Raw genomic sequence first — 27,463 nt, forward strand, 5'->3', positions numbered from 1 at the left:
CAGGTGACTGAGCTGCTCAAGAAGATCAGAAATATGCCAGAGAAGAATGGAGGAAGTTATTACACCAAAAAATGTTGCAGCACTGTCACAGACAAGAACAAACATGTGTTGACTGGGTTTGCAGAGCCCATGTTCATTTATTATGTTGTGAACACAGAGTAGAAAATCCAGTTGGAAAGGTTGGCCACACCCTATACTCACACATTTGCAAATAAAACAATATGTGTCATTTCTTGTAAATGCAGATGGGAGAAGTGAACAGGGTGGACTGTTTATCTGAAGGAACTCTGAACTTCCAGGAGGATATTCAAGCTGTGCTAGTCACAGTTTATAATCATGACATTTAGCTCTTGGGTGTTAATAATTGCACAAGATAACCAAAACATATTCAGCAGTGTCACAGACAAGAACAAAGATGTTAATGTGCTGAACTGATGTGAATATGAATATTATGATTGTTTATTAAATCTGATATTAATTGAGTTATCCTTTTCTGAAGTAATTCAGATGTACGATCTCTATATGGACAACTGTTATTGCTCAATAAAGGATTTAAAGGACAGTTTCACATTTTTTCACGTATATCTTAATGCAGCACTCACGACATATACTGCATACAATGAGTCATATATTATGAGCCATATAGACAAGCCAAAAAAAAAAAACAAATCTCCCTCTCACCCCCTCCCATGGGGGGTGGTGGTGTGTCTTCCTCAAGCTCGGGTCCTCTACCAGAGTTCTGGGAATTTGAGGGTTCTGCGCAGTATCTTAGCTGTTCCTAGGACTGTGCTCTTCTGGACAGAGATCTCAGGTGTTGTACCTGGAATCTGCTGGAGCCACTCTCCCAGTTTGTAGGTCACAGCCCCCAGTGCTCCAATTACCACTGGCACCACTGTTGCCTTTACTCCCCACATCTTTTTTAGCTCCTCTTTCAGCCCTTGGTATTTTTTGATCTTCTCGTGTTCCTTCTTCTTGATGTTGCTGTCGCTTGGGATTGCTACGTCTATCACTACTGCCTTCTTCTGTTGCTTGTCAATCAACATGATGTCCGGTTGGTTAGCCATTACCAGTTTGTCATTGTCTTGGCTTGGTCATTCTCAACCACCTTAGGAGGTGTCTTCCATTGTGACCTTGGGACCCCCAACCCATACTCAGTGCAGATGTTCCTGTACACTATGCCAGCCACTTGGTTATGGCATTCCATGTACCCTGTTCCTGCCTGTATCTTACACCCTGCTATTATGTGCTGAACTGTCTCAGGAGCATCTTTTCACAGCCTGCACCTGGGGTCCTGTCTGGTGTGGTAGATCCCCACCTCTGTTGATCTTGTATTGAGTGCCTGTTCTTGTGCTGCCATGATCAGTGCCTCTGTGCTGTCCTTCAGTCCAGCCTTTTCCAGCCACCGGTAGGATTTCTTGATATCAGCCGGTACATGCCGTTTAGGGGCTTATCCGTCCATGATGGTACCTCCTCCTCTGCATCATTGGGTTTCTGGTGCCTGAGGTATTCACTTAGCAGCTCATCTTTGGGGGCCATCTTCCTGATGTATTCCTGGATGTTGATTGTTTCGTCCTGGACAGTGGCTCTGATGCTCACCGGTCTTCGGCCTCCCTCGTTCCGCTTAGTGTACAGTCTCAGAGTGCTGGACTGGGGATGAAACCCTCCATGCATTGTGAGGATCTTTCTTGTCTTGATATCAGTGGCCTCTATCTCCTCCTTTGGCCAGCTTACTATACCAGCGGGGTAGCTGATGACTGGCAGGGCGTACGTGTTGATGGCTCGTATCTTGTTCTTCCCATTCAGCCGACTTTTCAGGACCTGCCTTACTCTGTGTAGGTATTTGGCTGTGACTGACTTCCTTGCAGCCTCCTCAAAGTTCCCATTTGCCTGCGGGATCCCAATGTATTTGTAGCTGTCCTGAACATCTGCAATGCTGCCTTCTGGTAGTTCAACCCCCTCCGTTCTGATCATCTCCCCTCTCTAGTCTGAATGACATTCCGATGTAGTTGCTGTAGATCCTAGCAGACTTTCAGAGGGTACTTTGTCACTTAGCCTTGGTAATCGGCTATGGGGGTGCCAGGTGTCCAGCTTAGTCATGATAGGTCAGTTGCCCTTGTGTTCAGGTTGTAAGGGCTTGTTGGTCCCCAATCTCAGAGTGTGGGGAGGATGATGATATGTCCCCTCTGACCTGTCGTCCTGGCTCCCCCTTGCCGTAGCATGTTAGTTGTACCTCATCAATCTCTAGTTGTGATAGCGGTTGCCGTTTGCGGATGTTGGAACACTGAGCCAGTAGTTGTTTCTTTGTCAGTTTAGATGTTGGGTTTCGAAGCATCCATATATCCCACAACCTCTACATGTAGCCCCTCTCATCGGGGTTACTTGTATAGTAGCATTCCAACAGATCCCTGTTCTCTGCCCTGCTCCATCTATGTCTTGTTCCAGTAGCCCATTTCTCATCAGGGTGTCCCGGTTCCCCAACACCTGATGTGGACCCTGTTGACCTGGGCAACCTCCGAGCCGGTATGACTCTCGAATTTGCAGTTTCACTCATACTGAAGTAGGCCGGCAGCATCATGGACCTTGAAAGGTCCTTGAAAGGCCCTAAAGGTAAACTCAGTCATAGGGCTTTTTCGTACCGTTCTCTGATTGAAAATGTTGGTATTACAATGGTAGAAAAAGCTCAAAACTTTAAATTATTAATACCAAACTAAACATTGTCTGTTAAAAAGTCCTGCATTAAAAAATGTACTTAGGTAAAAGTAAATAAGTATTATAATACTTATAGCTATGAGCTAATATATATAATACTTATATATTAGCTCATTTTAGCTGCTTTTTGTACTGCTGGATAGTTTAATCTATAACACTGCATCAAATTTTATTTATTGATCATTTATTTTGTATGAAAAATCTCAATCCGTAAAGTAACCAGCAACTAGCTGTCAGATAAATGTAGTAGAATGACAAGTACAGTGTTTCCCTCTGAAATAAAAGAAACTGACCCATCTTAGTAGAAGTGGAGTAGAAGTATACATTTGCATTAAATGGAAATATTAAAGTATAGTACATGTATCTCATAACTGCAAGCATAATACTTGAGTAAATGTACTTGGTTACTTTTAGAGGTTGATGATTTGCATAACTGTAATCACTGTTTAGGTTTTTCCTGCTTCACTGACATGAACTGCTCACTGACCCCGTGTGAAAGAAAACTGAATAGTAGGTTATCATTTGATGTATTTCTTGAATATATCATACATGTTTCAGATACTGTTTAAGTTCAGTTTAGTGTTAGTTTGTGTTTCACACATGTTCTAAATTCCTCTGTGCTATGTCTGTTCTAAACTTAGTTCCTTGCTGTGTAAGATGAGGCAGTTGTGTGTTTAACAGTTAGATTTATTCTGTTGTACTTTTACCTGAGGCAGTGATATGATAAACCATAGTTATGTAGATGTTATGTGTAAATCTGATAAGCTAAGGATAGTGTGGTTTGTCCTTAATTTAATATAGTAGTAATGTTATTTTGTGATGCTACTTGGTGCATGCTTATGTACTGTCATATATGGTCATGAAGAATTGAACTTTGGACTTGTGTTTCTATCTGAGGGTTGGTTGCTGACCTGTAAGGTTAGTAAACAGATGTCTTAAATTCTGTACAAGTAGTATTTAAGGGACTGGTTAAGTGCCAACTTTTCAGACAAAGAAAAGATAGCTAGGCGGTATGTATCTTTGTCTCCAGAACTATGATGCATTATACTTCTGATTGTATTATTTGATTACATTATTTCATAACCTAACAATGCTCTCTTTGTGTGTTTATTGAGTGATCAGCAATTTCCCATTACACCAGTCAGTGAAAAGTAAGTTAATTCATTTACTCAAGTGAGGTAGGCTACTTGTACTTTAGGCTACTTGAATATTTTCATTTTATGCTACTTTATATTTAGACTCCACTACATTTGGGTCCTACATTGACACCTAAAAAAACTTAATTTTTAAAAAAGTGCTTTGGGGGCCTTTTGTAAGTAATTTCAGGGTATAATGAGTTAGAATAGTGACATAATTTTATATGTTTCTATAATGGAAAAATACATGTAAACTTAAATTATGTTTATATCTTATTCTGATACTTTACCTACACTTATATTTTGGTGATGTTCTGTGACCTTGTGTATGGTGAAACTACTTTGCATGGATAACAGGAGACAGCAGCACCTGTTTGTTGAAAGAACAATAGTGAACAGTGTGTGTAGAGACTGAAGAGGAAGCCAACTGTACCTTGTTGAGATTATAATAATGGACTGTTCAGATCTGTTTCTGTTGTTGGTATTGTACCCACTTTCAAGTGTGATATTAAACCCAGAAAGATATTCTCTGGTTTGTGAGTCTTTTATTACAGAAACTGCCACCACAGTTTCATAAACATCATAATAAATCTATGGCTGTTTGGGGCCCCGATTAGTGGGGGGCCAAAGGCATTAGTCTACCTTGCCAAATGGTAAAGTCCGCCCTTGGGTCCTGGGACTTGTTGATGAGGCCGGCTGCACCCTATATGTGCACATTGGCAATTAAAAGAAAATGTGCCATTTCTTGTAAATGCAGATGGGACAAGTGAACAGGGTGGGCTGTTTATCTGAGTGAGCTCTGAACATCTGGGAGGACTGGATATTCAAGCTATGCTAAAAATAAAACGATACAAACATGTGTGTGAATCACAATGTTCCACAATGTTGAATTAAACATGTAAGAGTGAGAACTTTGTGGGAAAAGAAATTCACAAAGTTAACTAGTTAAGAGGAGAGTGTCAGCTCAAACACAGTTGAGCAAAATGCTGAAGCAAGTTTATGTTTGGAAACAATTCAGTGCTACACTGACTTAACAGCAGTTAATACACAGCAAAATGAGGAAAAAGGATCAGCTCACTGCTGAAGGTACAAACTAATTGTAAACTGTCAATGAAGTGTAACACTAAAATATTGATCTTTGTGGGGGTGTCTGGTTGTAAAAACCTACATTTAAACCATTTTTAATGTATCTCTAAACAAACCATCATATCATGGAATTTAAAGTAAAAGCAGATTTCATTTGTTGTATGTAAAACAGGACAGGATTTAATATGAATGATAATAAAGGGATCAAGTATGTAAATGATTATTTAATTTACAAAACACCCCCAATGTAACAGAACTTATTACATCATAGGGTTCAATGCTCTTTAATGTCAGCATTGATTTGTAGGTGTGGTTTGTTGCATGAAGTCTGTCTACAAAGAAGCCTTGCTTACAGACTTAACTTCACTTTCCTGTCATCATCTGACTGGGCAGACACACACAAGGGAAGAAAAGCAGGCGATTCACAAAATCTTCAGCATGGAAGCAGACAAATCAAGCAAGGTTTTCTTTACCCATGATGACCAACTCAAAGGTAAAGAAGAATGCGGGAAGCCCTAACTTGGACAATTTGTAATGTTTAAAGTAAAAAGTAAAAATGCAGAAGTATTATAACACAATGTACCTACATTAACTTAATGTCTGTGCAAGGGGGAGCTTATTTTAGCTGCTTTTCAAACTGCTGGATAGTTTCAATCTATAATAATGCATCATATTTTATTTGCTGATTATATGTTAATGTGTAAATACTTAATCTGTAAAGTAACCAGCAACTAGCTGTCAGATAAATGTAGTAGAATGACAAGTACAGTGTTTCCCTCTGAAATAGAAGAAACTGAATCATCCAAGTAGAAGTGAAGAGGAAGTATAATTTTATATTAAATGGAAATATTAAAGTAAAGTACATTTACCTCATATCTGCAAGCATAATACTTGAGTAAATGTACTTTTCACCATATGATATTAAGGAGGTTGATGATTTCTATAACTGCAATCATTTCCCAGCATTTTCCTCTGCTTTTCTGACATGAACTGCTCACTTAACCAGTCACTAAAAAGCAACTCAGTTTATTTACTCAAGTGAGGTAGGCTTCCTCTCTCCCTCTGTCCTGAAAGCAGTTTTCCTCTCTTATAGGCTGCTAATTGACTCTCACTCCTCCTTGAATATAGTTTTAACATCATTCTCATTTCTGTTTTGGGAGTTTGAGGGGGAAGAGGGTCGGTGCTCCCATCTAACAATCGATGCTACAGGAACATTTTAGTAACTGTGTAGTTTTGAGGGAGAGAAGCTGAAAAGCATATTACTTTTGTGACTTTTACAATGATTGCTTTACTTTTCCTCTTTATTTTTTCCTTTGAAATATCACTGTGATAACTCTGTTTCACTGTTTAATATTGTGTTGAATTGCATGTTACTTTGAGGAGTTTCGGCATCCTTAGCAAGATGTGAGTTGAGAGCATGTTGTCAGATTGGTTTGATGTTTTCCAGCCCAGTAAGTGCTCAAAATCCACCCAAATTGATTTAAATAATAATAATAATAATAATAATAATAATAATAATACATTCATAAACATAAATCATAGCAACAGTATTGTGACTCACCACAATACTTCAATATTGCATAATAATAAAACAACAATTTAAGTGGTCACAATTGCAGTAGAACACAGATACAAGGCAACAGAATACATCCTACAATGCAACGATAAAACTCTATACCCGTTTCTGCCATTTCTGATGACCTCTGCCCTAAAAATAAGAATAAATAAAGGGACAGCTCAAATACCAAGAATAATAAGTTTTACCTAATTTGGTAAACTGCCACACAAGCCTTGACGGTATGCCAAACTGAAGTGTATCCCCACATGCACACATGCACTCCAAAGACAGAGAGAAATGCGTAATCCCATGCTGTCAGAGAGCCAAATAAATAATGGTAATGCAAACAACACCTTCCATCCCTTCTGGATTTTTAGATATTTTTAATCATTTGTAATATAATTAAAAACCTGCCCAACTCATGGAAAACCAGCCCAAATTCTGTCCACCTAAGCCCATTTTCCCCTGCACAATGCAACCCAACCCTGACAAGGAGTCAGGAAACCTTCTGACAGCTGTTTTATGCTGATTTATGATTGCTCAGAAATAGTTCTTATGACGTGTTGCCCGAACACATTGGAAATCAAATGTGTTTATAGCTGTACAGAATGGCGTCATTCAAACATGACCGTCACAGAGAGAGGAGGGGGATCGTTTAATAGAGAGATAACTGTGCATATTCTAATAATAACGATGGCAGCAATGCTACATGAGCATGGGTAACCAAGGTAACCAGGTAAACTTGGCTAAGCCAGCAAGCATACTTCCACAAGCATGCTACCTACATGCTGTAGCTAAGTGGTGAAATGCCAAAATGTTCCAGATGGAACTCTAGGGTTCTTATCTTGCGCCTGGCGCAAAGCGGTGCCAAGCACAACGCAGGTGTCTTTGCTAGTTTAAGACTAGTTTTAGACTAAGCTGTTATTTTCCCATCCAGTGCCCATGTTGTTTAAATAGTAAATGCACTTGTGCCCATCAGAGTGCCCATGGGCATGTTTGTCTTAAAATGAGGTGTGGTCAGGTGATTTGTTGGCGCGTTGCTATCTTGTGGCAGTGGAGAGCGATTGCGCAATTGACCAAGAAAAACCTGGTCTGAAGTCAATGGCGCAGTGCTTTACTGTTATTTTAAGGGCGCCTTATCAAGACAGTAATATGTGCCTAAATAGGTGGGTGCACAACATACACTCTGCTTGTTACACACAGGACGCACAGCAGCGCACAAACATGCAAAAGATTACAAATAAAAGGATTACAATGTGACCGATTATTATTGTGTACATCAACATATTTTAAAAAATACATGTCATAATGGTTAGTCATAATATTTATCAGAATGAAGTAATCGCAGTAATGATGGATGAAATTGTCTAATTATTTGACCAAATCGTGACAATACACATAGGTATTTAAACAGACGGACAACAACGGCTCAGACACAGATGAACTTTCCTGCTGCATCGATACGTGTTGACACGAGGAACACATGAGGAAATAAATGAGGTGAAAACCATGATAACACTAAAGAAAGAAAGACCTCTAGACAATAGTAGTTGTACTATTTTGAATATCTAGTGTTAAATATTTGTTCATTTCGTCCCAACAGAACCTGTCAGGATGATCAGGATTGTGATGGTGGGAAAGAGCGCCACAGGAAACACCATTCTGAGAAAACAGTCCTTTAAATCAAGTTTATCCCCTAAGTCTTTGACAGTACAAGTTGCTAAGGAATTTGGTGAGGTGGATGGGCAAAAGATTGCTGTTATTGACACTCCGGGCCTGTTTGACACCAGGATTGTTGAAAAGAAAACAATTACAGATATTTCCCAGTGCATTCCTTATGCTTCTCCTGGACCACATATCTTGAAGAAAAGCAGACGGTAGAGAAGATTCAGAAGATCTTTGGTGAGGAAGCCAATAAATACAGCATGGTTCTCTTTACCGGTGGTGACCAACTCAAAGGGAAAACTATTGAGGAGTTCTTGAACGACAGCGAAGAACTAAAGGAACTTGTTGCCAAATGTAACGGCCAGTACCATGTGTTAAATAATGAGGTGAAGGATCATTCTCAGGTCAGTGAGCTGCTCAAGAAGATCAAAATTATAACAGAGAAGAACGGAGGAAATCATTACACCTCTGAAATGTTCCAGGCCGCAGAGAGAGTGATTGAAGAGGAGAAACAAAGAATCCTTAAGGAGAAAGAAGAGCAAATGCGCAAAGAGCAGGAGGAACTGAGGAAGGAAGTAGAGGAAAAGTATGAGCTACAGATGAGGGAGCAGAAAGCTGACACAGAGAGGCAGAATCAATTGAGGGATGATCGTGAAAGAGAAATGGCTGAGAAAATGAAACAACTGGAAGAAATGTACAAGAAGCAAGCCAGACAGACAGCTGAGGGGAATTATTCAATATTAAACTGGCCTGAAAGGTGAAAAGGTGGCCTCATTATTTGGGATGAAATAAAAACTGATCTGGTTTGAATAAGAAATTCTGACTTACTGATACTGGAGTGCAGCAGATTTAACTAACTGTTGTGACTGCTTTGAAATATTCAGTCATAGTTTATAATCATACATTTAGCTCATGGGTGTTAATAATTGCGCAAGATAACCAAAACATATTCAGCAGTGTCACAGACAAGAACAAAGATGTTACTGTTTCAAATTGATATGAATATTAATGTTATGATTGTGTATTAAAATCTGATATTGAGATATTTCTGAGGTAATTCAGATGTTGTATCTGTATATGGACAACTGTTATTGTTATTGCTCAATAAAGGATGTAAAGGACCGTTTCTGATTTTTTCATGTATAGCCATATACCGTATGCACTGAGTCATATGATATGAGCCATATATTTTATATATATATATATATATATATATATATATATATATATATATATATATCAGAAACAGAAAAAAGGTTTATTGCAAAGTAAAAGGAAATTTGCCTTTTTGTTGTGGTGCATAACAATCAAAAATTAGAAGGTAAGAGAAAAAGCATGTATCTTTACTAAGTGACTACCATAAAATACAGGTGATATAAATAAATAAACAAAATTTTACAATAAAGAATAAGTAAAAATCATCAGTGTCTCTGGGTGGGAGAGAGTCTGTGTCAGTGAGGATCCCAGCAGGGGCAGATTTAGTGATTTTAAGGCCCAAGGCAAACTCAGTCATGGGGCTCCTTTGTGCCACCTTGATGGTTGTAGACAGAGTACTCAAATCTTTAACCTATTAATACCACACTAAACACAGTTTGTTAAAAAGTCCTACATTCAAAAACTGTTCATGTGAATACCTGTTATAACACAATGTATCTACGTTTCGGGGGAGTTGTTTTGATTAATAGAAACCAGCACTGACTTTTGGACAGTTCCAAGCTACAAAATGTTCAGAGCCCCATTTCAAGCCTACAGTGCATGTTTGATATTCAAAGCATTTTAGTTTAAGTTTTTAGTTTAATATTCTTTTAAAAATGTATTTGTTGTTGTTGTTGAATCCACTGTGTTTTACACCTAGAGGAAGGACCATCAGTGTCTACAGTTTTCTCTGATATCACAAACATAAACACTGAAACTCACACATTGTACCTACAGAATAAGTTTGATGTTTTGATGAGTCTTTTGGTACTAGAACCATAATGATTCAGACATCAAAGATCAAGTCAAAAATATTAAAATATTACAAATAATCCAGTATGGTTCTTAGAATTCTCCTTAAACAATAACTTTGCGCCTTTTGGGCCAAGAATCTTAAAGAAAGATGAAACACTCATGTACCTTAAAACTGTGTAATAGTTATCCATCCCTAATGTGGACTAATTGAACACATTCCATGAATGCACATAACATTAATTGTTTGTCCCTTTTTTCAGTTGTTGGGTGTACACCTCCCACAGTCTTCAACAATAATGAGCTGATCAGGATTGTGTTGGTGGGGAAGACTGGAGTTGGGAAGAGCGCCACAGGAAACACCATTCTGGGACAAAAGTGCTTTAAATCAGAATTCTCCGCTCACAAAACGCTGTGAAAAGGCTTATGGTGAGGTGGATGGACAAATGGTTGCAGTTATCGACACACCGGGCCTGTGTGACACCAATAACACTGAAGAGGAAATGGTTAAAGATATTGCCCAGAGCATTTCTCATGCTTCACCTGGACCTCATATCTTCCTGGTCGTCATCAAACTGGGCAGATTCACAGAGGAAGAAAAGCAGACTGTGCAGAAGAGTTCTTGAAGGGCAGCAAAGATCTGCAGGACCTTGTGGCCAAATGTAACAACCAGTACCACGTGTTCAATAATGAGCTGGAGGATCGTTCTCAGGTCAGCGAGCTGCTCGATAAAATAAGAAATATAAATGAGCAGAATGGAGGAAGCTACTACACCACTGAAATGTTCCAAAAGGCAGAGAGAGCGATAGAAGAGAAGAAACAACAAATCCTGAAAGAGAGAGAAGAGCAAAACCGCAAAGAGCAGGAGAAACTGAGGAAGGAAATAGAGGAAGAATATCAGCAACAGCTCAGAGAGGCATTGGCTGACTTTGAGAGAAAAACTAAATCAGCGGAAACCATGAAAAAGAAATCAATGAGAAAATGAAAAAACTGAAGGAAGAACAAGAAGAGCAGGCCAGAAAAGAAGCCGAGGAGAGCAATTGGGTCATCAAACAGCTGAAGTCATTTTTTCAGTGGTTGTTTCCCTTCTCACATTATTCTTACACGCCAACCCACTGGAAAAATAATTGAATTAGTGGACTAATAAGTAAACAATTTGTCTTAATATGAAAAAAATAATGAAGATCTATTCTGAGTAACAAGTATGACAAACAAGAGAGAGGAAGAGAAAACAGTTAAACGGCAACTGCTACAAATAAGATGATGATGAGCAGATTTAGAGTCAAAACTAAAATGAAGCAACAGTTTTGAAAACTATGGAAAGAGTGAATAACAACACTGTTGTTAACTGAGGTGGTTAAATGTATAAATTGATTTGTTTCATACATGACTGGGCTGGTTACACTTGTTACTATAGTTATGTATTCAACACCAACCAGTTTATGTTATGTAGCAAGTTGTAAAATACTGTACTTGTAATAAGTGACTAATATTCACCAATTTTCATTCAGATTTCATCATGTGCTTTGATCATAGGTAACTATTTTTAACTTGTAAATTTTCAACCACATGTCTAAAAACTTGGATGGAAAGACTAAACATTGAACTGAACAAACAGGAAATTAAACAAGGTGATACTCGGGTGAGAAAGACTCTTCAACGTGGGAGTAGATAAGTATCATCACAAAAAAAAACTGAGCCAACGATGACACCTGGTGGTCAAATACAGACATGATAAACTGGTGACAAACAGCTGAATATACTTCTTATATTTTCAAAAGTTTATGATTATATAAATGGGTTAAAAGGGATTTTCAGTATCAAATTTAGTATTAAATTTCTTCTCAGATCTGTAGGTGAACAGTGTACTCATGTGCTCTTATAGCAGAAGCAGCATTTACCCGAACTCCAGTTTTGGAAGAAGTACTCTGATCCTTCACTTAAGTAAAAGTACCAATACAACAATGTCAAAATATTCCATTGCAAGTGAAAGTCCTGCATTCAAAATGAAATAAAAAAATTATCAGCTAAATCTCTTTCAGTGTTAAAAGTGAACGTTGTTTTGCAAGAAAGTGGCCCCTGTGACTGACACATTAAATAAGTTAAATAAATTGCATTATCAATATTGAAGCATAAGTGTTAGAGCAGCATGTTACTGCTGCAGCTTCTGCAGGTGGAGCTAGTTTGAACTACTTTATATACAGTTAGCTCGCTGAAAAAAGTTCTGATGCACAAATCTGTTTACATTTTGTTTTTACATTTATGTTTCTGCACTGCACCTCTCAGAGATCACATCAATCAAATTGTGTGAGCGGGACTGTGTGGCCTTCTTTATCTCTCTCTTTCATCAAAATCACATACTTCTGCTTTTTACTTTTAATATGTACTGTACCGCAGCTGCCCACAAAGTGCATACTGTTGCATGCGGTATGATACAATTAGGACGTACTACTTCCATCTGTCTTTGCGGCTTCCGTCATTGCACTGTCGATGTGCTGTCATTGGTCTGTACTCTCTCAGCGGCTCAGTCGATGTGACGTATCTTCTGCTGTGCAGATTGTGGGTTAAAATGCACTTGACTTTCTATAGAGAGCCTAAGTGTCTCCCCCTCCACTGTCCACCATGGGACCTTATTTTGAAAAAACGATAGTCAACGGTGGGAGACAAATGATTTTTTGATCCCGTTTGAATTGTGCCATGAATTATACATATGATGTCTGTCAATTTAAAAGATAATGTTGCAAGTCAAGAAAGTCAGTTTGGTGTAAAACTGTTGAAGTATCATTTAGTTTTGTGTGAAACCGCTCAGTGATCAACATCTCTCATCTCGCACAATATACGTCACCAACACCAACATGACTAGCTAACTTAGCTATGTTACACACACGAATGTATCTTACCCAATGTGTTTCATCCAGCGACTCCTGGTCCTTTTGTCAGCTGGGAAGCAAAAGAAATAGCAAGACCCGTTGCTTGTGTAACTACATCCTGTTAGAAACACACGGGCATCACACTAACGTTATCTTCAGCAGCTCTGGGTAGCTTGAGGAGAGAGAAAGGTATGACGTCACTTTTGGGTATGTAGTCTTTCTAATTACGTATTTTCACAGTCTTATACTTCAACAGTTTTATAACAAACTGTGACTTTCTTGACTTGCAACATTACCTTTTAAATTGACAAACATCATATGTGTAATTAATGGCACAATTCAAATGGGATTGTTGTGACAGAACACTTTTATTAATATAAAACATAACCTTGTGTGGGCACTGTTATGGAATTTTCCATCTTTAGGAGTTACAAATTGGGTTACATTGGGTCAAGCCTGGGCCTTGAGGTCACAGAGTAAGCAACATCAAGTCTTGCAGAGAGAGACACTGCTTCTCCTTGGATATGCAGCTGTCCGTGATGTTTGGGAAAGCAGAGATCTCTCTGATAAAGGGTAAATCAGCATTGCTATGGTTACCAAGGTGGGAGGGGGCATTCCTAGACAACACAGATAGGTGAATGCGTAGATTCTATTTGACACAATCTGATTGAAAAATGGAGTTCCTTGTTTAGAAACTAGTGAACCAATTAGACTAATTTTTCATCTTGTAGGCTGTCCTACTTAGGTTAAAGACTAAGAGTCAGACCTTCAGTGGGCAGAACAGAAAGAGACAGCATCACTGCTGCTGAACTGCAGCGAACATCTCTTTGTTGCCATCGATGGAGATGGTGCTTTCAGTGAAGAGATAAGAGGAGTTTGACAGAAATCAGACCAGATTATCTCAGTTTCACAGAGCCGATAGTCTGACTCACAGCCACATCTTCAGATAATTCCAGGAAATGAAGCTACTGGTGTGCAAAATTTAAACACAATATTTTATGTACCGATTGCGCATTATAATTCCTCTCCTCACCCCATCTTTACCACTCAAAAAAGTATTTAAACTATTTACAAAGAAGTTCAAGTATGTAAATATCTGTTGATTTATTTAAATTTTCTGCAACAAATGAAACTCAAAAGTGTTTTATAATCTAGTGCAAGAAGCATGTGCTGTCAGTTGACATGGGCATCCATGTTTACTGATATTATTCAGTGAGCATAGGAGTGGCATTTCTTGTAAGTGCTGATGGGAGGGGGAACAAGTTTGTCCATTTACAGTTAACAGAAGGAATCCTGAAAATGCCAAAGGACTGGATTGTGTGAAGCACTGAATTAAAACATATGAAAACTTAGTGGAAATCGAAAAAAGTTAACCAATGTTAAATGTAATAAATAAATTTGAATTAGTCTTTATAAAATTGTCAGTGTATAAAAATGCATAATTTTTCCATTGTCATTTTTGGGTGTTTGTGATGGCAAAAAACAATTAAAACTTGTATGTAACATATAAACACAGCATTTAAATAAGTCTGTAACACACATTTGATATCATGGTGGTTATAATGGTACATTAAGCAAATTATTCCTCTTGTTTTATTTATGAAGGAAGAATGACATTGTACTTTGGTGTCAAAAGTGTTTTATGGGTGTGGTTTGTATGAAGTTATATAAAGAGGCATTGTGGCAGACAGACTCTTAAATTGACCTCTTCACTTCAGCATCAGATCTGCTCTTCTACCTTTAAAACGAAAATGTGCAGCAACACATTAAAACAAGGTAAGTCAATATATAACTATATCCATCATATTAATTTATCTAGTTGACTAAAACTTGTTATGTTTTGACTGATATCAGAGATCAGTCAAGGTTTTTAAAGGCATAAGGCTCTCAAATTGAGAATGTATAGAAATTAGTAGAAAAATTATCATTCCTTTCAGTTTTATGTCCAGAGGCTAGATGTATAAGTGTGTATAAAAATATCAATACATCACTTCTTAAACATAAAGTGGTATTTCTAAAAACAAAATGTAGACTACACAACTAATAAAAAATAATTTAAACACTGACTATCAAAAAAATAAGATAGATGCACTCCTCATAATGACTTCTTTCTTTTAGCTTGCAGCAAAGTTTCATAAGCTTTATGTTCAGCCATGAGCCCCTTTATTGACACTTTTGCTTCATCTTCTCTTATTTCTCTCTGCCAAACTTGAGGATGGCTGCAGTGAAACTCCACTGACTGCATCGCGTTTATTGAAACCTGTAGCACACTGTACTAACTGCACCATAACTGAGACATTATTAGTCCAATCTATCCCCTTTTCTTTAGTCACAATATAAAATTATGCAAATACTTGTATTTTTTTTCAATACATCTTTTATTTACATGGCTATTTGAGCATAATGGTGCCCTTTTGTCAGTGCTGGGCCAAACACAGTCTTTATGCAATTTTCCTTAGATGCAATTCTATTTTTTGTCTGTTTGTGCCTGTTTGGTAATTTCCGGGCACCGAAGGTGCGCTGACGTGGGAGGAGAGGCGCAGCTGAGGCGCATTTTTTAAATTTTTTTACTAGCTGGATTCTGCAAAGACCTGCCCTACTCTGCCTATGATTGGCTAGGACTTGTTGCCTTCCAGGTTATCAGTGATAAGAATAGCCTACGAAAAGTTTATTATTATTATTATTATTAATCTTTTCATTAAAGTTGAACACAAATTCTCTAATAGAAATTAAGGCAAGGATTGTGTTGACAACAATGAGATTATATTGCTAAGATAACCAAGTAATAACAACTCATGGTAATAAATAAATGGCAAGCAGTGGGTAATCTTAACTTAATTTAATAGCAACTCATGGTAAGTCACAGCTTTTTCCATGAAATGCATGTACAACAATAACAAAAATATAGTAAATCAAATATAGACACATGTGTATACAGTATATGCAAAAAAAACCAAAACAGTAGAAAATATAAATAGCTAACACATAGGACACATCATACATTACATATACTATATTAAGAAACAGAAATAGTTGTGAAAATTAGAAAATATTGGAAAAGGCAAGTCTATAAAAACCTGTCTCCAGTTGAAATGCGGGTGGAAAAAAAATAATGCCTGCCACCCTTTGACTCTTCAGGTACCATATCCAAGAAAGCTAAAGTTTAACTCCAGAGACTGTAGACTCAATCAGTCAATAAATAAATATCTACGACACGACAATGTTGCTACATACCATTGTTCATGCTAATCTTTTGTTAATGTCTATAGTTCCCCTTACAAAACTATACAAAGTGAGTGCTGTTGTGGTGTACAGCTCAACTGAAAACAGGTTTTCTTATCTCTCTACATGGCTCTGCTGCACACATAGCATCCAATCATACTCTCTCACTCAGCGTCTCTCCCTGTTGCTGCGTTTAAAGGGAATAAGAGGAGCTCATGTGATTGGTTATTACTGGAGCTCTTCCTGACTCCACCTGTTGGCTCTTTGTACCTCCCACTAATAATGTGTCTCTTCCACTTTGTGTCTTGCTGTTCATGAGTAGCACCAAAGCTGATGGTCAGGTCACACACACATGGGACATGCGTCAGAAATTGATTTGATTTTGTACTTTAACCTACTGAATCCATTGTACAATTGAGGACTGTTGATTCAATCCTTGCATGGGTTACAGATTTTTATTGTTTTCATAATTTGAGTTTAATAATCCAATATGTCCCTTTTTTGAGTCATGATATAAAATGTATGTTTACTTTTCATGGCTATTTTAATATAAAGGTGAACACAGGTCTTTACAAACATCTTTAACACACATTTAACATCTTACAGTTACCAGAAACCATTATGTTAAAATAGCCAGTTTGCAGTTATGAACCACAATTTAGCCATATTTAGACTCACTGTAGCAGTAAGTTTTATCAACCAAAATTTTTGCAGATCACATATAATATACAGTATGTCCACATGAATCCACTATGTTTTACATCTAGAGGAAGGATCATTAGTGTGTACAGTTTACAGCATCACGGACATAAACACTGAAACTCACACATTGTACCTACAGAATAAGTTGGGCGTGCTGATGAATCATTTGGTACTAGAAACATAACGATTCAGACAACATCAAAGATCAAGTCAATATTATTAGAATAGTACAAATAATCCATCATGGTTCTTAAAATTATCCTTAAAGTAGTAATCTCGAAGAATTTCATTTTAATAAATATCTGTTAAGTCACTATCTATCGCTGAATGAGGTAACACAATGGTGATTGAGCCTATGGTCCACAGACAAAAGCATGAACATTTGCAGTATTATGACTATTATGAACTGGGTGTCGGTGACAACATCCCCCAAAAAAAATCACAAGCGGCGCAAAGTTAGTGGCGCATTTTCCATCACCAAGCAGTGGTTGGTCCGCCAGACAGTTCATGTGGAGTTAATGCAACCACCGAATTTGACTGTTATCAGCCTATTGAGTAGCATTATCATCACACATCTGTCCCAGATATAAGGGCTAATAGGGGCTTACTAAACCTAGTAGGTTCAGGAGGCCGTGTTCACTCATTCATTTCAGTGAGCCAATGTTGGTGGAGCCCAGTCGGCACACAAGACCTGTTATCAGACATGTGCTGTCGCATGACTGTCAAGTTTCTTTCAGCGAAAACAACAACAACATAAAAAAGGCTGACAGTCCTATTATTCTCAGTGGAAAATGTAATATTTTAAGGTAATTTTAAGTAAAATGCATTTTGAGAGCATTTCTAGTGAGAAATGTGCATTTTATTGTTTTATTGTTTATTTTTATTGTTATGTTATTTGTGTTGTTTTATGTAACTGTTTAATGATGTTCTTTCAACAAATAAATTAATTAAATTATTTATGCACATTTCACATTTAATTTTTGCTCTTGTCACCTATAATGTTTCATTTCAAATGTTATATCTCATTTCAAAACTATTACTATTCCATTCTGTAAATAGATTTTAAATATTACATATGTTTCATTATTCTTATTCTTATTCTTAATTTTCTTTGGTCTATTTTTATTCTTCTGTGTTGTGTTTTTTGGAGCCAAGACTCTTTTTTTGTATGCTTGCATTAGCTAATAAAACAAATTCTGATTGAATGGGCGAATGTATGTCATGCTGACAGAAAATCCCAAAACCAAGAATCATAAAGATACAAAAAATCTCCAGGGTTGTGTGAATAGTAGCTTATGCATGAATGAGAACAGACAAAACAACCCAAACTCTAACCTGAGAACTTCAGACCTTCCTCCAAGCCTGTAGTAATGCCCTAGATTGTCAGTAGTATTGTAACCTCTGAGGGTGACTCATTTTACTTACTATTTCCACTAATAAAGAAAAAACAAACAAACAAACAAAAAGCTTCATTTTATATATTGGGCCTTCAAAGTGCTCTCTGAAACTATGCCATGTTTTTGTGCTGAGAAATGTTAAAGATATCATGAAAAGAAAACCTTAACAAGGTGACAGTGAGGAAAATACTTTCGGGTGGTGAGTCTTCCAGTCAGCTAATCACAAAGCTTTAAATTCTGGATTTCAAATTTAATTCATCCCTGGGACATTCTAAAATCTTTTTTTTATTATTATTATTAAAAGAACTTCATTAAACAGTTACATAAAATAACACAAATAACAAAACAGCTCAGACTTACACCTGCAGTTGCTGCTTATCGTCATAGATGTTACCAAACAAAATGAAACGGAGCTGTTTGAGATTGTTACTTTGTTACCATATTCAAAGAAACCACATACATAAAAATAAAGATGAAAGAAAGAATTAAGAATCTTCAGCAACTAAGAGATGAAACACTCATATACCCTAAAACTGTTTAAGGACAACTGAGTTATCCATCCAACCATAGTTATCCATCCCTGATGTGGACTAATTGAACAGATTGTATGAATACACATAGAACTGATTGTTTGTACTTTTTTCCCCAGCCTTCAGGTCCACATTTCCCAATATTAATGTCCGTGTCCCCACTATGGGCATAGGCCGCCAACAAAGTCTCTCCAGGCATCCCACAGTCTTCAACAATAATGAGCTGCTCAGGATTGTGATGGTGGGGAAGACTGGAGCTGGGAAGAGCGCCACAGGAAACACCATTCTGGGACAAAAGTGCTTTAAATCAGAATTCTCCCCTAAATCTTTGACAGAACACTGTGAAAAGGTCTTTGGTGAGGTGGATGGACAAAAGATTGCTGTTATCGACACTCCAGGCCTGTTTAACACCAGGAACACTGAAGAGAAAACATCTAAAGAAATTGCCCAGAGCATTTCTTATGCTACACCTGGGCCTCATATCTTCCTAATAGTCATCAAACTAGGCATATACACAGAGGATGAAAAGCAGACGGTGCAGAAGATTCAGGAAATCTTTGGTGAGGAAGCCAACAGATACAGCATGGTTCTCTTTACCCATGGTGACCTGCTCAAAGGGCAAACTATTGAGAAGTTCTTGAAGGACAGCAAAGATCTGCAGGAACTTGTGGCCAAATGTAACGGCCAGTACCATGTGTTCAATAATGAGCTGGAGGATCGTTCTCAGGTCAGAAAGCTGCTCAAGAAGATAAGAAATATAAATAAGCAGAGTGAAGGAAGCTACTACACCAATGAAATGTTCAGGCAGAGAGAGTGATAGAATAGGAGAAAGAATGAATCCTGAAAGAGAAAGAAGAGCAAATGTGCACACAGCAGGAGAAACTGATGAAGCAAAGAAACAAATAAGCAGTCTCTCCCCATGCATGCCAATATATTCTCCAGCCTGTGCAAAATTAATTGAATTATATAACTAATGAGTAAACAATTTGTCTTTATAAGAAAAAAATTAATCAAGATCTGTTCCGAATAGCAAGTATGGCAACCAAAAGAGGCTGTTTGACACTAAGAGAGATGAAGAGAAAACAGTTAAAGGTCAAACATGCAACATTCAGCTCCACTAGATGTCGCACCAGCACCAGCATCTCAGGCCAAAACAAATGTGTGTGTTGTTCACTCAATGAAGTTGGAAAAAAAGAAGAGAAAGCGGTCCTTGAACCAACAGTTCACAAAACTCAGATCAAACTGTCAAACTAGGCAGTATTGATCAAATATGGATCAAGATTCTGTTACTGCACTCCCTATTTCTCAAATGTTTTCAGAAACATATTGTTTGGCTGTAATATGAGAAAATTTCAGATCATTCTCAGGTCAAGCAGCTGTTCAAGAAGATCAGAATGGAGCCATTACACAATCAAAATATTCCAAAGAGCAGAGAGAGCAATCAAAGAGAAGAAACAACAAATCCTGAAAGACAATGAAGAGCAAATGCTCATAGAGCAGGAAGAACTGATGAAGGAAAGAGAGGAAAATATTAACTGCTGAGGGAACAGAAGGATGACAGAAAGAGGGAGAATAAGTTGATAAGTTAGAGGAAACAAGAAAAAAACTGAAGGAACACCAAGAATTTCAAGCTAGAAGCCGAGAAGAGAAATTTAATAATCCAGCTGTTAATTCAAATGATTCATGTCTGTTTATCTCTAGTTTTGCAAATTATCTATCAGTTAATAAAAAAATGATTCAAACACAAGAACTCACCCACCTCCACACAGCGAGAGCAAATTAATGTGAAAGTGACATCTGCTGTTGTCGTGGAATTACTCAACAACTGTTTATCCATAAAATAAAGATGTATTCAAAGCAAAACAAGTAAAAGACTGTTGCTGATCATAACGTCCCACACAGGATAGAAAAAGTTCTCTCTTGCTGTCGTTTGGTCCTGCAGGACTTTTATACCCAGAAAAAAGGAGGGCAAATACAAAAAAGTGAGAGAATTTAATATGTTCAATATGTGCACAAATACAGACACCAAATGTGATGAAGAACACAGAGAAGGTTTGGATCAGCAGCTACTCTGATTGTTTTTACACTTTTATAGCCAGCAGGTGGTCAGATGAGTCTCATGTATGATGAAGAGTCGGAAAGGAAACTGGAATAAAAGATTCAAAGATTCCAAAACATTTGAATCAAGAAAACAAAGACTTTCTGATCCTGGACTGAAAAAGCTTTAATTCACTGCTGTGACTTCTTGTAAATCTTCACATTCACTTTTTTTCATTTTCTTGTTTGGTCTGATTTATAAATATAGAAGTTGGATGTTAATCAATATTTTATTGTTGGGCGTATTTTGTAACAATAGCAGATAATTCATGGTTGATAATTATTGTTTTATTACTTGATGTATTTCTGCAATATTAGTCCATGTGTGTTATTAATCACACAAGATGATCAATAATTGTTCAGTTGTGCCACAGATGGTCAAGAACATGCTGATAAATTCTTCTTTAAAAAAATAAATGACTATTTTGTTTCTGAATGTTTGAGGTTGAATCTATTTATTGATCAAAATGGATTTAAAGCTCTTGTGCAGTGTAAAGTATTTGAGGTATCAGAGATCACTGATGGTAGAAAAGTGGAAAAGTGGTGGTTGAGAACCACTGACGTAAAAGTAGTTCAAAGTAGGGCTGCAACTAATGATTCTTTTCATTATTGATTAATCTGTCAATCATTTTTGATTAGTTGTTTGGTCTATAAAATGTCACTGTTTCCCAAAGATCAAGATTCAACCTACAATGTCTTGTTTTGTCCACAACCCAAAGATATTCAGTTTATTGTCATAGACGACTGAAGAAACCAGAAAATATTCATATTTGAGAGGCTGGAACCAAATCTGACGTGTCAGGATATGCTTCAGCATGAACAGATGTTCTTTGTTTCTCTTTCTCACAGGATCATAAGCATAGTACTTTGGTTTCTATGGTTACATATTTAATATGGCTGTTTCACCCAAACAAGAATTCATTTGAAACCACAGCTACCTGTGCTGCACTTCAGTGATGTCCAGTAGTGTATCTACTTGCGACCACATGTTCCATTTGTTTTTGATTTGTTAACTGTTGAATAAAAACAGTGATTTTACATTTTCAGATCGTTTAATTAGAATAATTTTAGAGGCCTGGAGAAGTAAAACTGGAAAAAATGAGTTGAACTGTATAGTCGACAAAACAAAATATAAAACTTTGTGTAGAAGAAATGTTTTTCTTTTTTCCTATCCGTCTAATATTTTTTTAATCACTCACATTTTTCTTCTAGAGCTTGTCAAAGTAAAGACATTTGTTTGCAGCAAAACAATTTGTCTGCTGATAAAGAGCTTAACAATAACAGAGGAGTGGCTCAACACATTTCATCTAAATTCATTAATTTCTTTGTACTGATAGTGTCTAACTGTGTAAAGTGTAGAAAAACAAGTGTTAAACACACAGTATCTCTCTCAAACTGCTCCTCCTCCTGGAATGAATCATAGCTTGATAACTCCTCCCTCTTCTTCCTGCTCTCAAACACAACAAGCTCCAGTCTGTCCACATATTTCCTTGTTCCCTCCCCTTCAGATCTGCAGTTTGAAGATGGGTGTAACCAACATGTAAAAGAGCTGCAGCCTCCATTCACTGCAGAAACACATGCTGTTTGGATCAGAGCTCAAACTAGTTTCACTTCTTAGAAAGTGAAACTCAGACAGTCGTTGCCACTGAGAGGTGAAATGGCGCAGCAAGGAGCTCAGCTGGACCGAGAAACCTTCTCTTGTTCGATCTGTCTGGATCTACTGAAGGATCCGGTGACTATTCCCTGTGGACACAGCTACTGCATGAACTGTATTAAAGGTTTCTGGGATGAAGACGGTGAGAAGCAAATCTACAGCTGCCCTCAGTGCAGACAGACCTTCACACCGAGGCCTGTCCTGGTGAAAAGCACCATGTTAGCTGATTTAGTGGAGCAGCTGAGGAAGACTGGACTCCAAGCTGAGTCTGCTGATCACTGCTATGCTGGACCTGAAGATGTGGCCTGTGATGTCTGCACTGGGAGGAAGATGAAAGCTCTCAAGTCCTGTCTGGTGTGTCTGATCTCTTACTGTGAGAAACACCTTCAGCTTCATATTGAATCCGTTGCATTTGAAAAACACAAGCTGGTCGACCCCTCCAAGAAGCTCCAGGAGAACATCTGCTATCGTCATGATGAGGTGATGAAGATGTTCTGCCGTACTGATCAGCAGATTATCTGTTATCTCTGCTCTGTGGATGAACATAAAGGCCACGACACAGTCTCAGCTGCAGCAGAAAGGACTGAGAGGCAGAGAGAGCTCGAGGTGAGTCGACAAAACATCCAGCAGAGAATCCAGGACAGAAAGATGTGAAGCTGCTTCAACAGGAGGTGGAGGCCGTGAGTCGCTCTGCTGATAAAGCAGTGGAGGACAGTGAGAAGATCTTCACTGAGCTGATCCGTCTCATCCAAAAAAGAAGCTCTGATGTGAAGCAGCAGATCAGATCCCAGCAGGAAACTGAAGTGAGTCAAGTCAAAGAGCTTCAGGAGAAGCTGGAGCAGGAGATCACTGAGCTGAAGAGGAAAGACGCTGAACTGAAGCAGCTCTCACACACAGAGGATCACAACCAGTTTCTACACAACTACCCCTCACTGTCACAACTCAGTGAACCTACAGACTCATCCAGCATCAATATCCGTCCTCTGAGATACTTTGAGGATGTGACAGCAGCTGTGTCAGAGCTCAGAGATCAACTACAGGACATCCTGTGGGAGAAATGGACAAACATCTCACTGACAGTGACTGAAGTGAAGGTTTTACTGTCAGAACCAGAACCCAAGACCAGAGCTGAGTTCTTAAAATATTCATGTGAAATCACACTGGATCCAAACACAGCAAACACACAGCTGTTATTATCTAAGGGGAACAGAAAAGCAACATACATGAGTCAACATCAGTCTTATTCTAGTCACCCAGACAGATTCACTGATTGGGGTCAGGTCCTGAGTAGAGAGAATCTGACTGGACGTTGTTACTGGGAGGTGAAGTGGAGAGGGAGAAGTGTTTGTGTAGCAGTTGCATACAAGAATATCAGCAGAGAAGGGAGGTTTGATGAATGTCTATTTGGACACAATGACAAATCTTGGGCTATAAGTTGTGACACTAACAGTCATAACTTTTGGTTCAACAGTGTCTCAACTCCCATCTCAGGTCCTCAGTCCTCCAGAGTAGGAGTGTACCTGGATCACAGAGCAGGTATTCTGTCCTTCTACAGCGTCCCTGAAACCATGACTCTCCTCCACAGAGTCCAGACCACATTCACTCAGCCTCTCTATGCTGGAGTTCGGTCATATAGCTCATCCAGTGTTTGGGCAGCAATTTTGTCTATTGGAAGCACTATTGAGTTGTGTAAGCTCAAGTAAACATTGAAATGTCACTTAAGTAAAAGTATGTCTGAGTCATCAAGGTAGATTTTCTGTTGGTGCCAGCTGCTTCTTATCATTGGTCATGCTGCGTAATGCTTTATCTACCTGTATGCCAAAGGGTTGTTTAGAGAAAGACACACAGAAAGACACAACAAAGAAACAAGTAAGTAATAATCAAACATGTATCCGTAAATAAAATATGTATTGTTGCATGGTTTATGTAGTTGTTGTACTTGCAGACTGTCCTCTCAAAACAACAAAGAAGCAGACAAATGTCACCATCAGTCATTGTTCAAGTAGCTGAAAAAGACTTAAGTTTAATGTCAAAAACTGAAATGCAAGATTCTAATAACAGAGGAGGATATTTATCTAAAAACATACAGTGTGAAGAGGACCTCATAACTGCATTTAGACCAGATAATACCTGATAATATTTACAGAAAGTATAACTGAACACGTCAATTGGTAAATGAAGTATTTAAAAATGCAAAACAATCCTTTACAGTTTTTTTTTTTATTGTATATCTAAAATTTTGGCTACAGCCCTGCATGGTTGTTCTTTTTCGCATCTTTACCTTGTAGTTTTTAGAATTGTCACAACAGTAAACACTGACAAACAATCTGTTTTTTTATTATAGATATAATGACCTGTTGTATATTTTGGATTTCTTCTGTAATATAGGTTGATGTCTTTCTGCCGCTCCACTCTTGTGAACATGATTATAATCATTCCTCATCATGCTGTCATCGTAAAAAAAAATATTCTCGTAGTAAAATGCTCTTTATATATCAGGTCCCACTTGATCTTTGATATATGCAACGTAACATGTTGTTCACCTGAAGGCTGATGGATCCTGCACTTGATGTCTTGTGTTTATCACAGATGAATATCCTGTCTTTGTGATTCTTCCTTCTCAAACATTCACTCATACAAACACAAAGCTTTCACTGTTTGAGGGGAACAGAATCACATTTATGTCTGTTTTATTACTCGGAAAGATTTGTTACATCAAATGGCAGATTTTTATTTCTGATATTTTAACTTTTTTTTTTTTTTTTTTAGCTACATCTTCGGAGATCATTCTCAGAGACAACCTGTCGATCAGACATGGTGGACGGGATTGTGATGTTCTCTTCCTTGAATCATTTGCTGATTAACTCTGGGAAGCTCTTTTTATTGTCTATTAATTATTGTTGGCTGTCCAACTGGAAGTAAAGGAGCATCACTTTCTTGATTGCAGATAATGTAATTAATCAGAAAAGAGCTCTGTGACATGAAGTGAAAGATAAAATAAAATAATATAAACAATGGACATTTATTCATTAAACATGTAAAGTGTTGTGTGGCCTATATGGTACTTTACTGTGTTGTGTTTTTGTTATAAGAGTATTTCTTCTTTCTTCTGTTTGACTGCATGGGCCTTAATGGAGACTAGTTCTTATTTCATCACAGCTGATAATATGTTAATCTGTTTCCACCGCTTTTTAAATTTTAAGAAGTTAAACTGTAATCATTGTTATGAAAAACAAAACAAAAACAAACTTGGATGGAAAGACTAAATACTGAACCAAACAAACAGGAAATTACAAAAAGCTGAATATACTTCTTAAATTAATGTCTTGAATTAATGTCCATGTGTAATTTTATAATTTCCTTTACAGTACTTTAAGTACTAGCTGAGCTAGTTAATCAAAGTATGAGGCTACAGCTCAAGCTTTTTCTTGACATCCTTATCACAAGGGGTTGCTGGTTTCTTGATTTTCCATGAAAACACCTCTAGAACAAAAGTTTAGGAATTTCAGATCTTCATAATTTTTGATACACACATAGTTTGGACTCTTACAATATAGATTAGAAAAGAAAAATGATAATCTGTTGCTTTTCTATTGGTCAAGTGTTGACACACATATGAATAAAATGTCAATTTTCACCCCAACTCAATATCTCTGATACGTTGTCTCCCCTCCCTTTCTCTCTCTCTCTCTCTCCCTCACACACACACACACACACACAAACAAATGCTACTACTATTACCAGCAATTCTGTTTATTATATTATAAACCATTTTGTATCTATCTTGTATCTAATCTATACAAAAGGTAGTTTATATTCAACTAAATTTCAAAATATCTAACGTCAAAGTTAAAAAAGTTAAAGTTAAAAGTTTAAAGTAAAATGTACTGCATAAAATATTTCACAATTCAGTAGTTCACAAACAACAATTCATGCAAACTGTAATTATGAGGAATATTTAACTTCAGAACTTTAAATTATACAATTGTATGGCAGTTTAATGTATCATCCATAACAGTTCTCAGTACTTCTTTGCTTGGTGACAGCTCCTTATCTGGGGGTTGAAGCCTCTCTCACCTTTCTTCATGACCTTAGACATTTTTTTAGAGGATCACATCTGATACAACATCTAGCTGATGATCTGACAAGTTGTCCAGACTTCCATCCATCTCCTCATCTCCACTGTCCTCTTAAATGTCCTCTCAGTGTCAACTGATGTTACTAATCCAATCACCTCCTGAACAGTGAATCTTTTTCCAGAATCAGTCATATCTCATTTACATCACCTCTTCCCCTGAGCCTGCCAACAAGACTGACAGTGGCCAACTGCAACAAACCAAATCTGTGAATAAAAGTACACCTGAACCTGCATTTCAAAGACCAAAGATGTTTATAAATTAGTATCTGGCTTTGCGCTTTATTCTCTCCCTCCATCATACCCATAAACCCCATAGAAATGCATTGAATCATAGGAACCTGTATTTCCACAAGTATTTTTGTGAAAAATGATAAAATGAGAACCCCATGAGACTAATAACAGAATATAGTAAGATACAGAAATGGCTGTATCTCAAAAACTACAAGGAGTTATATCAAATGTTTGGTACCATTAACAAAACAATAACAATATTATAATATATGCTTTAATCCAGTGTAAATCTGATATTTTGCATATAAATGAATGTTAAACTTATTTTTGTGACTTTTTGCGTTTTTAAAAGAAAATAAACTTTGACTACCAATTAGGGCATGATAAATGTGAGAAATAAAAAAAAAATGTTTCATCATTTCATGTGTGAAACCACACATCTTGACAGTTTCCACAGCAAATTTTGTGTTTCCACCTCAAACAGAAAAAAAGTCTCTGGCGCTTTTCCTTAACATACTAAA

General features: G+C 37.4%; 2 protein-coding genes and 1 pseudogene across 2 annotated transcripts in view; all 3 read left to right on the plus strand.

Annotated features, from left to right (window-relative positions):
* Positions 1–21,362, plus strand: part of LOC122994324 (GTPase IMAP family member 8-like) — an 83,862-nt gene extending 62,500 nt beyond the window's left edge. Inside the window, exon 2 of the mRNA XM_044368944.1 lies at positions 20,323–21,362. The gene's annotated coding sequence lies outside the window, so the exon portion shown is untranslated. The remainder of the gene's footprint in view (positions 1–20,322) is intronic.
* On the plus strand, positions 18,971–19,639 carry LOC122993427 (GTPase IMAP family member 9-like). Its single transcript, XM_044367577.1, has one exon. The coding sequence runs from the start codon at positions 18,986–18,988 to the stop codon at positions 19,637–19,639; it is 654 nt and encodes a 217-aa protein (XP_044223512.1). The 5' UTR covers positions 18,971–18,985.
* A 1,102-nt stretch (positions 21,363–22,464) lies between the features above and the next one.
* On the plus strand, positions 22,465–25,747 carry LOC122994325 (annotated as a pseudogene).
* Positions 25,748–27,463: the final 1,716 nt, after the last annotated feature.

Source organism: Thunnus albacares, chromosome 12 (genome assembly GCF_914725855.1).
Source record: "Thunnus albacares chromosome 12, fThuAlb1.1, whole genome shotgun sequence".
In the NCBI taxonomy this organism is placed as follows: Eukaryota; Metazoa; Chordata; class Actinopteri; order Scombriformes; family Scombridae; genus Thunnus; species Thunnus albacares.